Genomic DNA, 14708 nt, shown 5'->3' on the forward strand with positions numbered 1-14708 from the left:
CTGAAAAACCAAGTGCATAGTAAATAGACCTTTGTTAGCTAAGTGACCTGGGATATGATCCTGGTGTACTAATTGAAAATAGCCCCATTCTGTATCACAGACATCTCTCTCCAGTGCCCAACCATGTCACAAGACCAAAACAGAAATTGGGAATTAAGAACTTGGGCCCAATCTGAGGATGCAAATCAGTATAGAAAACAAAGTGGAAAACAAATAGGGACGGGAAATGCATTGGACAACTCTTAACATCGTGGCAGGCTCAAACCTACTGTAGACCACATAATACAAAGGTTGACTTAAGGATGGAAATTGGTTAACATTCTCAAGCAATGGGAAATAAAAGAACGCTAATATACAGGGATCAAAGCAAGCATTACAATATTCTTTCTCTGTCGTATTACTTTAGGATGCTAGAGGCAACACACGTAGTTACAGCTATAGTCAACTGTATGCAACTGGAATTCCCAATGTTCCTCTATCAAATCAAGACTGTCAGATAGCTTCAGGATGTGTTGCACAAATATTTCAACGGCAAATACACAGTAGCAGCCAAAGGCTTTTACTTTCGAGTCTCTTAGGCACCATTTCCCAACAGCCCCAATACAAATAACTTTCTGCCTGGCCCCCCCATTGTGCAACCTCAATTAAAAAAACAACTTTGTGGGTGTACCTGACCATTGCAAAAGCACCATTAAAGCAAATCAATAACGCGTTGCACCAAAAACCACAAAGCCTACATTCTACAAGCACTTGGCAAAGTCCTGTCTCTCAAACTAATTTTCCTCCCTCTCTTCACCAAATCTTCTTTCTCCTTTTTTCTCATGTTGCACAAAACTAACAGCTCTTCCAGGGATCGGGATGCATGGATTCCATCAGGTATACACTGCTTTGCTGAGTTGGTCACCAGCAAGATGAGTCTCGACAGTGAATGTCAATGGGTTTTTCAACTGACCATTCAGATGACCATCATCCCTGTACCAAAAAAAGTCAAGCAGCGTGCCTTAATGATTATCGTCCAGTGGCTCTGACATCCATCAGATGAAGTGCTTTGAAAGGTTAGTCATGGCACAAATCAACTCCAGCCTCCCGGATTGCCTTGATCCACTACAGTTCGCCTACTGCTGCAACAGGTCCACAGCAGACGCCATCTCCATGGCCCTGCACACTACCCTGGAACACTTAGATAATAAAGACACCTATGTCAGACTCCTATTTATCGACTACAGCTCAGCCTTCAATACCATCATGCCTACGAAACTCATTTCCAAACTCCGTGGCCTTGGTCTCGGCTCCTCCCCCTGCGACTGGATCCTGAACTTTCTAACCCACAGGCCACAATCAGTAAAGATGGGCATCAACACCTCCTCCACGATCATCCTCAACACCGGTGCCCCACAAGGCTGTGTCCTCAGCTCTCTATTATACTCCTTCTACACCTATGACTGTGTGGCCAAATTCCCCTTCAACTCGATTTTCAAATTTGCTGATGACACCACTGTAGTGGGTCGGATCTCAAACAATGATGAGACAGAGTACCGGAATGAGATAGAGAATCTGGTGAACTGGCGCGACGACAATAATCACTCCCTCAATGTCAACAAAACGAAGGAGATTGTCATAGACCTCAGGAAGTGTAGGAGTACATGCCCCGGTCTACATCAATGGTAACAAAGTAGAAAGGGTCGAGAGCTTCATGTTTTTTGGTGTACAGATCACCAACAGCCTGTCCTGGTCCCCCCATGCTGACACTATAGTTAAGAAAGCCCACCAACGACTCTACTTTATCAGAAGACTAAGGAAATTTGGCATGTCAGCTACGACCCTCACCAACTTCTACAGATGCACCATAGAAAGCATTCTTTCTGGTTGTATCACAGCTTGGTATGGAGCCTGCTCTGCCCAAGACCGCAGGAAACTACAAAAGGTCGTGAATGTAGCCCAGACCATCACGCAAACCAGCCTCCCATCCATTGGCTCTGTCTACAATTCCCGCTGCCTCAGGAAGGCAGTCAGCATAATTAAGGACCCCACGCATCCCAGGCATACTCTCTTCCACCTTCTTCCGTCAGGAAAAAGATACCAAAGTTTGAGGTCACGTACCAACCGACTCAAGAACAGCTTCTTCCCTACTGCCAACAGACTTTTGAATGGACCTACCTCGTATTAAGTTGATCTTTTCTCGACACCTTGCTATAACTGTAACATTATATTCTGCAGTCTCTCCTTCCTTCCCTATGTATGGTATGCATTGTTTGTACAGCATGCAAGAAACAATACTTTTCACTGTGTACTAATACATGTGACAATAATAAATCAAATCAAATCAAACTGTGGATGATTCCACACCAGATCTGAGTCTTGTCAGGTATGCACTGCATAGCAGGTGCAATCAAACTTAAAAGCTACACCGTTTGTAATCCCATCCGAGAACCAAGATATGGAAAGCAAGTATAGCACCCCAATTAATTCCTGGCTGAGATCAGAGATCAAGGATCAAATTCGAAGTCAATTTGCTTTCATTTCTCAGTTTTAGATTGAGTGGTTCCTTTACCCACAAGGCCTTTGTGACACCACCAAGACTTTGTAGTAGAATATTTGTGGAGATGATTCAATTTCTCCAGGGTTTCTGAAGTTACAGGAAAACATTGGACATTCCTGACATTTGGGTCTAGTGGATTCTATGTAATTCTCATCCTTTATGGACTGATTAATTACAAGTTGTTTCTGGTTACACAGATTCGACGACAACTGTTTGACGTTGTTTATTTGCCTTCACAAAGTCCCTAAAGTGTACTATAATGAATCGTTTTTGGCAGAGTAGTGCAGGTTTCTTGCTGGTACTGGTTTCAGAACGGAATGCTCCAATTGCCTCAGCCAACAAGCTAATTTAATGAGCTTTTCTGAAACGTTTCAGCAAGAATGTCATGTTCCTTTCCCATCAGATACAGTCTACACCTTTGGCAGGCTATGTTTCAACAAAGCCACACCAGCACTGCACACAATTGAGCAGAAGGATTAGGGTAAAGCCTGCAGGCACCATCTTGTACAAGCTTATACAGTAGGTTTGAGCTTGCCACGATGTTAAGATGATTCACTTCATGTGTCCCTTTAGAGCTACATAAACAGAACAACTGAATCAATTTCTGATTCATTCATGAAATCACTTTTAATCTTGGGTTATGGAAATAAGCCATTTGATCATGTTTCTCACTTTAATATTTTCCCCACAATTTTCTCTTAGCAAACTACCACCATGACAATACTTTAAAAGTGCTTTGTTGGCTGTAAAATATTTTGGGATATCCTGAAATCGTGAATGGCATTATAGAAATGCAAGTCTCACTTACATATTTGCAAAAGTTGCTAATTACATAGAACAAACAGGTTAGAAACAGGCCATTCTGTCCAACCAATCCATACCAGCATTTATTCTCCACTTGAGCCTCCTTCCACATATCTTCATAGAGCTCGAGCATAATCTTCTATTGCCTGTCAAATGTACCCATACCACTGTATTCCCCTCAACCGCTCCATGGTAGCAAATTTCACATTCTCATTACTCTTGGAATAAATTTGTTCTAAAATTTGTTCCCTTTTCATTTCTTGGGTGACTATTTTATATTAATGACCTCTAGTTTTGCTTTTATGCTCTGCCATCAAAGCCTCAAGTACTTGATTAGGTTATGCTATCAGTTAATTCAAGAGAAATGACACAGCCAATTCATCCTTTCCTGATAACCTCTGTCATTTTGTTTTGAAAAAACCTTGTCATTTTTTTGGAAAAACAATCCCTCTGTATACTATTTTTATAATATGGTGAACAGAACTGTACACAGTACTCCAAGTGTGCCTTAACAGAGTCCGATTAAAGTCTAGCACAAATTCTTTACATTTCAATCACATTCCTCTTGAAATAAGCCCAAGTACTTGGTTGGTTTTATGACCTTATTGACCTGCAAGATTACTTTGTGATTTATGGATTTGTATTCCCAGATCCCTTTGCTCCTCTGCTTTGCTCCAAGTAATGTTTGACAACCCTATTTTTCTTACCAAATGCAATAATATCACTTGTACTGTTGAAACTAATTTGTCAATTATATGTCCGTTCTGAAAGTTTATTAATCTTTTCCTGTAATTTGTTCCAGTTCTCCAGTGTTGATTACCCCTTCCAATTTGATGCGGTCAGCAAATTTAGAAATTGTCTTTTGATTCTAAAGTCTAAATCATCAATATAAATTGTGAACCACAGTACTCTCAGCACTGATCATTGAGGGGCTCTAACTTCTTACCAGTCTGAATAGCTAGCTTTTACTGCTATTCTTTGATTTTCTATCTTTCAGTTAGCTGGCTATTCATTCTGCCCCCACATTCCAGATGCTCTGATATTCTTCGTTAAATGTTGTGTCGTACCTTACCATAGGCTTTTTGGAAATTTAGATGCGTTAAATCTATACTTTCCTTGCCAGCTCTTTTACCTCTTATAGAATTCAATGAAGTTAGTCAAAAAGGATTTTCCTTTTTGAAATCCATTGACTAGGATTAACTGAATCCACATTGATTATAGTATTTTTGAGTCTTGAAATTTTCTATATTCTCCTTTAGTAGGGATGCAATTATTTTTCCTATTGATGTGTCGGCCCATCGTTTCCTGGAGATGTTCAATCTTCCTTCTTAAAAGTAGACTGCGTAGATTGCATAATATGATGTATTCGCCAGTCCACCAATACGATACGTAAGAATTTGCAAGAGATACTTTGCGGTCTCTTTCCCTGATTTCTTATTAAATCCATGGATGTAATCCAAACCAGAGGTTTTACCGAGTTCGGCTAGTTTAATGTTTCTCCAGTAGTTTGATTTTTAAAAATTTAGTCAAGGGATGTGGGCTTCGCTGGCTAGACCAGAATTTGTTTTTAATTCATTGACAGAAAGTGGGTGTCGCTGGTTAGGCCAGCATTTATTACCCATCCATACTTGCCCTTCAGAAGGTGGTGGTGAGTTGCCTTCTTGAACCGTTACAGTCCTTGAGGTGTAGATACACCAACAGTGCTGTTAGGGAGGGAATTCCAGGATGTGGCCCCAGCGACAGTCAAGGAATGGCAAAATACTTCCAAGTCAGGGTGGTATGCGACTTGGAGTGGAAGTTCCAGATGGTGGGGTTCTGAGGTATCTGCTCCTCTTGTTCTTCTAGATGGTAGTGGTCATAGGTCTAAGGAACCTTGGTGAATTACTGCAATGCAATGGCTGCCATTGTTTGTCGGTGGAGGATTTGAATGTTTGTGGAAGGAGGAGCAATCAAGCGGGCTGCTTTGTCCTAGATAGTGTCAAGCTTTTTTAAAATAAAATATTATTAATCTCCTCCTTTTTCACATTTTCTCCCACATTTACACCCATCAATAAACAATAATCAGCAAGAAATGTCAATCCCCATAATAACAACGATCCCATCCGCCCACCAACCCCCAAACATCAGCCCGCATGTTTACATAAACAAATGACAAAAAGGAATCAGGGATTACCCGTAGTCACTGTTAATCTACACAGCCCCCCCTCCCAACTAATGTTCGATATTATCCAGATCTTGAAAGTGCATAATAAATAGTGCCCATGACTTGTAGAACCCCTCCGAGCTTCCCCTCAGTTCGAACTTAACTTTCTCAAGGGTCAAGTATTCCAACAGGTGCCCCCGCCACGCCAGGGCACTGGGTGGAGGCTGCTCTCCATCCCAGCAGGATCCGCCTTCGTGCGATCAACTCCGCTCCAGTTTCCAACCCTGGCTGGTCCGACACCCCAAATATGGCCTCCTGGGGACCCGAGTCCAGTTTCACATGCACCACCTTAGAAATTCTTTGGACAGGACCAAAACATATGAACGTGATTCGCGGGGGCCCCCACCCCCCCCCCCGCAATGCTCACACACATCCTCTACTCCTTCAAAAAATCGGCTCATCCTCGCCCTCGTGAGGTGCGCTCTATATACCGCCTTCAGCTGTATCAGCCCCAACCTCGCACATGAGGTGGAGGAATTCACTCTCCAAAGCAGCTCACACCAGACCCCCTCCTCTATAACCTCTCCCAGCTCTTCCTCACACTTTGCTTTGATCCCTTCCAGTGGTGCCATATCCTCGTCCAGAATAGCTCCGTACACCGCTGACACTGCCCCCTTCTCAGTGTCAAGCTTTTTGAGTGTTTTTGGAGCTGTACTCATCCAGGCAAGTGGAAAGTGTTCCATTACACACCTGACTTGTGCCTGGTAGATGGTGGACAGGCTTTTGGAGGTGGATCAGGTGAATTACGCGCCGTAGGATTCCGAGTCTTTGAATGTCAAGGGGCGGTGATTAGATCCTCTCTTGTAGGAGATGGTCATTGTCTGGCACTTGTGTGGCGTGAATGTAACTTGCCACTTGTCAGTCCAAGCCTGGATATTGTCCAGGTTTTGGTGTATTTGGACATGGACTCCTTCATTATCTGAGTCATGAATGGTGCTGAACATTTTGCAGTCATCAGCAAAAATCCCCATTCTGGCCTTATGATGTTGATGAAGCAGCTGACGATGGTTGGGTCTAGGACACTAGCCTGATAAACTCCTGCAGTGATGTCCTGGAGCTAAGATGATTGGTCTCCAACCACCACAACCATCTTCCTTTGTGCTGGAGATGACTCCAACCAGCGAAGAATTCCCCCCCCCGGATTCCCATTGACTCCAGTTTAGCTAGCGCTTCTTGATGCCGTACTCGGTCAAATGCTGCCTTGATGTCAAGGACAGTCACTCTCACCTCACCTCTGGCATTCAGCTCTTTTGTTCATGTTTGAACCAAGGTTGTAATGAGGTCAGGAGCTGAGTAACCCTGGCGAAACCCAAACTGAGCGTCAGTGAGCAGGTTATTGCTGAGTAAGTGCCGCTTGATAGCACTGTTGATGGCTCCTTCCATCACTCTGCTGAAGTTCATTGGCCATGCCTAATTGCTCGAGGTGTTTGTAAGCTGCCTTCTTGAACTGCTGCTGCAGTCCATGTGGTGTAGGTACACCCTCAGTGCTGTTAGGGAGTACCAGGAATTTGACCCAACGACAGTGAAGGAGCGCCGATATATTTCCACATCAGGGTGGCGAGTGACTTGTGAACATATGAATTCTAATCTTTAGCACAATGGGCTAAACAACTGGCTTGTAATGCAGAACAAGGCAGCTGCGCGGGTTCAGTTCCCGTACCGGCCTCCCCGAACAGATGCCGGAATGTGGCGACTAGGGGCTTTTCACAGAACTTCACTGAAGCCTACTTGTGACAATATGTGATTATTGTTATTAATCTCATCTTCTGATTTCCTGTCCATTGATCCTTCTCTCTGGCAACTACTAAAGTAAACAATTACTGAATAGTTCTGCCATTTCACTATTGCTGCCTGTGATTTTATCCAGACCTGTTCAAATATGATTCTATTCTCATCTGGACTTCCTTTTTTAATAATGTATCTGTAGAATATTTTACTTTTCATTTCACTTTCCTTGATAAATTAATCTTGTATATCTCTTCTTTGTCTTCCTAATTGTTTGACTTCGCTCTGAATCCCTTCATATTCTCCTTCATCATGCTTCCCTCAATGTCCACGTACTTTTCTGTATGCCTTTTTCCTTGCTTTCAAATTGTGTCTTATGTCCTACATGTGACTCCCAACCCACAGTAATGTGGTTGACTCGTCACTGTACTCTGAAATGGCCCAGTAAGCCACTTAGCACAGGGGAAATTAGGGATGGGCAACAAATGCTGGTGTTGCCAGTGACACCCACATCCCTTAAAAAAATATATTAAAAAAGATGTGATTGATCCTTTTTCTTTAAATTGATCATCTCTATTCACACGGATTCTATTTCTGTCTCAATGGTTATCTTTGTCTAAAAAGTAGAACAATTTCACTTGCATTTTTCTCACTCTACTTTAATCTGTACATACAAACCTAGACAACTGGGTTGAAGAACATCTGTGCAGCAGGAGTTAGTGGACATCAAATTAGGAGTAAATGCCCCCACCACTTTGCCATGAGCCCCAAATACCGAGACTAATCATCGTACCGCAAACTACACTGACGTATGTTGGAATTCTTAGGTCCTTCTCTATGATCAGAGAGACTTGTATGACTGCATGTCATAAAGGACAAACAAGGCATGGGCCAAGGAGGATTTAAAAATCCCTATTTATTTTTGTGACAAACATTTTTTTCTGGTTACATCATGCAAAATCAAAAGACTGGAATTCCTGTTACAGCTGTTTTGACAATTTCAATTTGATGAAACAAAGCATAACGCAATAATCGGATTAGCTATTCGCTCATATACAACAGGCAGGGTGGGAAACCAAAATCGCCAGAGGCCAATGAATTTATCCACTAAAGTTTAGCACTTCTTTCTACCATTGTCTAGAGTTCTAATACTTATTCAGCTTATGGAAAAGCTTTGAGTAACAACACAGTACGAAACAACTATTCAAATGTTTGATAAAGGTTTGGGCATGTAGTCAGATCACGGATTTGTAAAAGCCATTTTCTCACAAAAATAGTGTTCACACTTACCATATCAACTTCCTGTGAGGTTTGCAAACAGCTAAAGTGTTTAGCTAAATGCACTGACAATTACACAATGGAATTGGCTAAGTGGTTAATTCAGTAAAGCTGTCTACTCGGTAATATCAGAATCAAGCAAATAACTCTTATTCTGCTGCTTCAGTTATTCTTTCTTGGTGATCCACAATTTACACATCCTTTTCTTGAGCTCTGTTATTACTGGTTAGACCTTTTATTGTAAAATGGTATTAAATTATTAATGTGTCACAAATCTACCAAAGGTCTCAGAGCAGAGAGGTGTGGGGCAGAATTATACATGATAAGCAGAGATGAGGGATCAGGTTTTTCCTCAACTTAAAAAAAAAAACAACCAAGCAAACTCACATCTAGTTATCCCTTATATTGATTATCATCAGTGCTTCCAGTCACTGGATGTGCATCGGCATGTTATGTACATGGGCTGGCTGGCTGTTGATGCACCAACACGCTTAAAAAATGAAATAGGGATAAGAAAATAAAACTGAATATATCTAAACACAAGCTACGCAAGTGGCCCATCAATAGATATGTATGGTTCTGCCAAGTGTGTTTATTGATATGCATTTCGTCACATAAGCTTACAGGTAGTAAATGGTAGATTGGTGAATGAGAAAGTTAAACCCCCTGAATCAACACAAATTTAAAACCAGGGGCGAAATTCTCTGGTATCGGCGCGATGTCCGCCGACTGGCGCCCAAAACGGCGCAAATCAGTCGGGCATCGCGCCGCCCCAAAGGTGTGGAATGCTCCGCATCTTTGGGGGCTGAGCCCCAACCTTAAGGGGCTAGGCTGGCGCCGGACGAATTTCCGCCCTGCCAGCTGCCGGAAAAGGCCTTTGGTGCCCCGCCAGCTGGCGCGGAAATGACATCTCCGGGCGGCGCATGCGCGGGAGCGTTAGCGGCCGCTGACGGCATTCCCGCACATGCGCAGTGGAGGGAGTCTCTTCCGCCTCCGCCATGGTGGAGACCGTGGCGAAGGCGGAAGGGAAAGAGTGCCCCCACGCCACAGGCCCGCCCGCGGATCGGTGGGCCCCGATCACGGGCCAGGCCACCGTGGGGGCACCCCCCGGGGCCAGATCGCCCCACGCCCCCCAGGACCCCGCCCGCGCTGCCCTGTCCCGCCGGTAAGGTAGGTGGTTTAATCTACGTCGGCGGGACAGACATTTTAGCGACGGGACTTTGACCCATCCGGGCTGGAGAATCGCGGGGGGGGCGCCAACCGGCGCGGCGCGATTCCCGCCCCCGCCGAATATCCGTGCCAGATAATTTGGCAACCGGCGGGGGCGGGATTCTCGCCAGCCCCCGGCGATTCTCCGACCCGGTGGGGGGGTCGGAGAATCTCGTCCCAGATAGCAACCTTCTGACATCACACATGGTGCATGATATCCAAAGGGTAAACAATGCAAAACCACAGTCCTCCTGTGAATAGTTTAATAAATGAAATTAAATCTGATGCTGAATTTGGAAGTCTGATTTCTCATGCAATCATTCAGCGCGGGGTGAGGAGCATTTACTGTGCCTGTGCCAGTCCTTTGAAAGCCCTATCCAATTCAGTTCCACATCTCAGCTTTTCACGACAACCCTGCGAATTAGGCTTCAAGCACACAGAGAGGTTCCTATGAAATATGCTTTCTATGCCCTTTCAGGAAGTGCACTTCAGATCGGAATAAAGCATTTCTCATTTCCCCTCTGGCTCTTTTGCCAATTTAAATCTATGGCTTCTGGTTAATGATTCACTTGTCAAAGAAAATAATTTCTTCCTATTTGTTCTACCAAATCCTCACATAATCTGGAACAGCTCCAATAGGCCTCACCTTAACCTTCTCTGATCGAAGGAGAACAATCCCAGCCTCTCCAATCCCTTCCCATAACAACAGCCCCCTTAGCTGTTCAACATTCTGGTATCACTCCTCTGTGCCATGAAGTGCTTCCCCAAAGTGTGGTGCCCAGAATTTTACTCAATATTCTAGCTGAGGCCCAATCAGAGATTTGTAAAAGCTCGTTGGCATTTGTATTCCATGTCCTTATTTACAAATCCAAACACTTTCTAAACTTGCACTATCAAAGATTTTGAACACAAGAATGCTTCAAGATTGTCTTGTTCATGAGTACCAACTACATCAAAATAATTACAATTTCCTCCACCCTGATTTACTGAACAGTTTAGAAAGAGCTATAATGTTTCTGCATTGTCTGTTCTGTATAGGCAATTGTCTTGTTAATATGGAGGTCAACTCGCAAGATAAATCAGAATAGAGGCCAAACCAGTGCTCTGGGAAAGGAAAGGAATGCTGCATTAAACCATAGTATTCATACTTGTATCCGATACTATATGACCTTTTATTTCAGATCAATCAATGCAAGTCTGAGATGTCATCCCAGGTTGACCCCTAGGCTCCTTCAGTAATTTTGCTTCACACAAGTAAAGCTCGAGGTCTGTAGACTAATGAAGGATTTGATGCCCTTGAAGTGCTGACCTAAGATTAACAAGGCCAGATGTCGATTTCAGGTGAGCCTTGGGCCTATACGTTCTGGCACAGGACTTTTCATGGGTAATGTAGGGAAAGGTTTCAGGAAACTGATTATTGACCTATCAGTTTCACATTTCCTGCAATAACATAGAGGATAGAATCTTGGAAATCGGTCATCCCTCAATTCAATTTGCAATACGCTGCACACAGACACAAGCTTGGAATGTCACGAGTGAAACAGAACCATAACGATCCCTTTTCTTCTTCAGCAGTAATTGCAGATGTTTAATATATGTAGTGCACTTATGCTGGCAGTTCTTAATTAAGCACCCATGCAAGTTGGTCCAAGCATCGCTCTTGCAGTCAGTCCTCCATTTAGAGGGTAGAAATAGCAAATGTTAATTAGGCTTAAAAAATTCACAATGACGTCAAAGAGTAACAATATAATAAAAAGGAGGCTCTCGAACAACATTGGGGATGAGAACATTTTCCCAGTCCTTTCTGAAATGGAAGGCCGTATAAACTGTAATATTATTACACGCCTTTTACTGTAACAATCCTCCCCCGTCATTCTGCATGAAGTTTCTCCCTCCACAGAACTCCCAAACCGGCTGTGTATTACCACGATATTGGTTTTATTTCAATGAGGAAAAACTCCTATGCGCACATATGTTTTACATTTCCACAGTTTTTATAAAGAAAAATTGTAGAGATTTTTAAAAGTTATTTCATGGGATGTGTGTGTTTCTGGTTAGGCCAGCATTTGTTGCCCATCCTTAATTGCCCATGCCCCACATTGCTCTTGGTCTCACGGAGGCCAGTCCAGGTAAGGTGGGAACATTTCCTTCCCTAAAGTACATTAGTGAACTGGTTTTTGCAATAATTGATGATAACTGTCATGATCACCATCAATGAGTGTAACTTTATATTCTAAATGTGATTAATCACATTTAAATTCCACCATTTGAACCCATATGTCGTCAAGGCATTCGCATGGGCTTCTGGATTACTAGTCTAGTGACTTACCATTATGTCACCATCTTCTCCCTACTACGGACAAAACTGCCTGTTGTAATAACGGTGTCAGTAGTAAAAAATGTTTATTTAATTTACCTCTCACAACTTCTTCAATTGCCTCTGTAGTAGTAGTAGTGCTACTGGTTGTATGTTCGGTGGGGTCTTCATACTGGTCTTCATCATCTTCATCATCCAGATCATCATCAATGTCACTTTCCTCCTCCATAGGCTGTTCTTCAATAATTTTATCGCTGAAACAGGAATGTAGAATAATTATTATTGAATGCAAAGTTTAAGAACATCGTTACATTCTGTAATGTAACATGCTTAAGAGTGAACTGTCTTTCATAATTTATTAGAAGCCAACTTGTGAAATAGAATATCACTTCACACAATAAATGTAGACAATGGTGAAGATTAGGTTGATGTAGCAGCAAAGTCCAGAAACCCAAGTATCGCAAAACACTGTGAATATCTTTTCCACAGACAATGTGAAGTGGGGCAAGCCATTAGATCAAGTTCTCATCTATTTCAGAGTGCTATTTTAAAATATAGTGAGGTCAAGTGGTAAAGAAAACAAAAACCATTCAATGCTCAGCTTTCTCATCCGCTTCCATGGAGTTCAAATGTTAGACACCAGGTGCATGGAGTGGGACAGTAGAGGTCTGTAATTTGTTCGAATGATAAGTCAATTGTTAAGCAGCTGGAAACAAAGCCTTCTTCACCCTACTCAAAATATTGAATACCCATACAGGCTAATTCTGCTCAATGAACTTGACAAAAAGTCATAAATCTTCCATGCAAATAATTAAAGGAGACTATTACATCAAATTAAGTTTCTAAATGTCAGCAAGAAAGAAAGAGAACAAGTGTGAAAGAACTAACTTTCATTTGAATATTGTTGAAAAAAAAGACATGACCAAATCTTGCACTCATCAGGGCACTTTGCAAGAATACCGATTAGGGGGGGGGGGGGGGGGGGGGGGGGGAGAGAAGGGAAGACAATTTATACTGCATGAGAAAATGTTTTTTCCTCCCCCTGTGCCCCGAGAATAAGATGGAACACTTTGTCATATTCTCTTTTCTGCAATACCCAAGTTCCGTAAACAAGTATTTACATTTTCATTTATAGAGCACCACCTTGTCCTTTCCTTTCCTGAGGACATTGCAAAAAAAAAAAAGGGAATCTAAAAACAAGAATGACTACACTTCAGGTTATGCAAACAAACATAAAAAACAATGCAGATAGCAACCACCAATGAGATAAATGACCAGTCAATTTATTTCTTAGCACAAGGAAAAGTTGGCCAAGACATTGAGATAGCTTTCCTGTTCTTCGAATATTACCAAATGTTCCATTGCATTTTGTGAAAAGGAAACGTGACCTCAACTTAACAGTTCATGTGAAAGGCAACATTTTTCATAAATTGCCCAGTTACGTCCTATTATAGTCCCCAGGGGCTTCCCGCAGAACAAATAGCATCTTATCAGATCCCACTAATAGCAAAATTGTGGAAAAGGTAATGATTTGTACCATCAAATACCACCTATTCTCCAAGAACCTGCTCACAGATGCTCAATTCAGGTTTAACCTGAGCCAACTGCTTACATAGCTTGTCTCAGATAAGGTGTAGCCACCTGGGTTGGCCACTTCCCGACTTAAAATGGAGAACCGCAAAGGCTGAAGGGAAATTCATCCAACACAGGCAAAGACTAGCAAGTACAGAAATCATGTGTATTGAAACCTGCAAAAAAAAAGACAGCACTGAAACCAGCAGCCATCTGCATAGTAATGAGCAATTCCAAGGCACAATTGCAACAGTTAAGGTGAATAAAGCCAAGCCAGACTCCTCGGCGCCAGCAGGAGCCAAGACAAAGGAAGGCCAACGGACATTTAGGGACCACCCAGCGATCAGGGAACTGCTGCAGCATTGGAGGAATCGATCCAAGTGATCAGAAAGTAGTCCAATCACTTGGAACCAGGTACGGGGTCCGCCCCGAAGGGCGGGAAGCCCCTGGGGACTATAAAGTAAAGCCCCCAAGTTCAAATCGTCCTTCTTTGGCAGGGTCACTCAGCAACTTGAATCGACCCGCGAGAGTGACCTGTCTAAGCTGCCGCATCAACCATGTAAGTCTCCAGTCAACGCTCGCTACGAGATAGGCGCTCCTAGCTAACAGTCCATACCAGCTTTTGAATCCTGCAGACTCAGGACCTGAACGAAAGGCCATTTGTTGCCCTGACCTGGTGGGCCAATTCCGAAGCTAAGTATAGGCCTTTTAGTGATAGGAATAGTCTAGAAAGTAGAGTTTATGCATGAGTAGTGATTTACTGTTCATAATAAATGTGTTTTGATTTGAATCTTACTAATTGGTGTGTTGAGTTATTGATCAGTACTTGAACTTGAACCTCGTGGCGGTATCATAAAGACACCTGGCGACTCTAGAGCAAAGGTTAAACAAACAGAGCAAATTACGAATTAAGAGCCAACCGAAAGTTAGCAACAAAGGAAACAGAAGGTAGGTTAATGATGATAAAGGGAGAGTTAAGGTTGAAGGATGGCAGGTTGGGGGTAACGGTGGGTAGTTCCAGTATTCCGTGGGGCTGGCTGATGGTGCTGGGGTGAAGCTCC

General features: G+C 42.9%; 1 protein-coding gene across 3 annotated transcripts in view; it reads right to left on the reverse strand.

The window, feature by feature from the left end:
• The window catches only part of LOC140427671 (amyloid-beta precursor protein-like), a 321513-nt gene that overhangs the window by 107277 nt on the left and 199528 nt on the right, over positions 1-14708 (reverse strand). For all 3 annotated transcript variants that reach the window (XM_072513150.1, XM_072513148.1, XM_072513147.1), the window contains exon 6: positions 12175-12329. In XM_072513150.1, the coding sequence (XP_072369251.1) occupies positions 12175-12329 (155 nt within the window). The remainder of the gene's footprint in view (positions 1-12174; positions 12330-14708) is intronic.

The sequence above is a fragment of the Scyliorhinus torazame genome, chromosome 8 (assembly GCF_047496885.1).
Source record: "Scyliorhinus torazame isolate Kashiwa2021f chromosome 8, sScyTor2.1, whole genome shotgun sequence".
Lineage (NCBI taxonomy): Eukaryota > Metazoa > Chordata > Chondrichthyes > Carcharhiniformes > Scyliorhinidae > Scyliorhinus > Scyliorhinus torazame.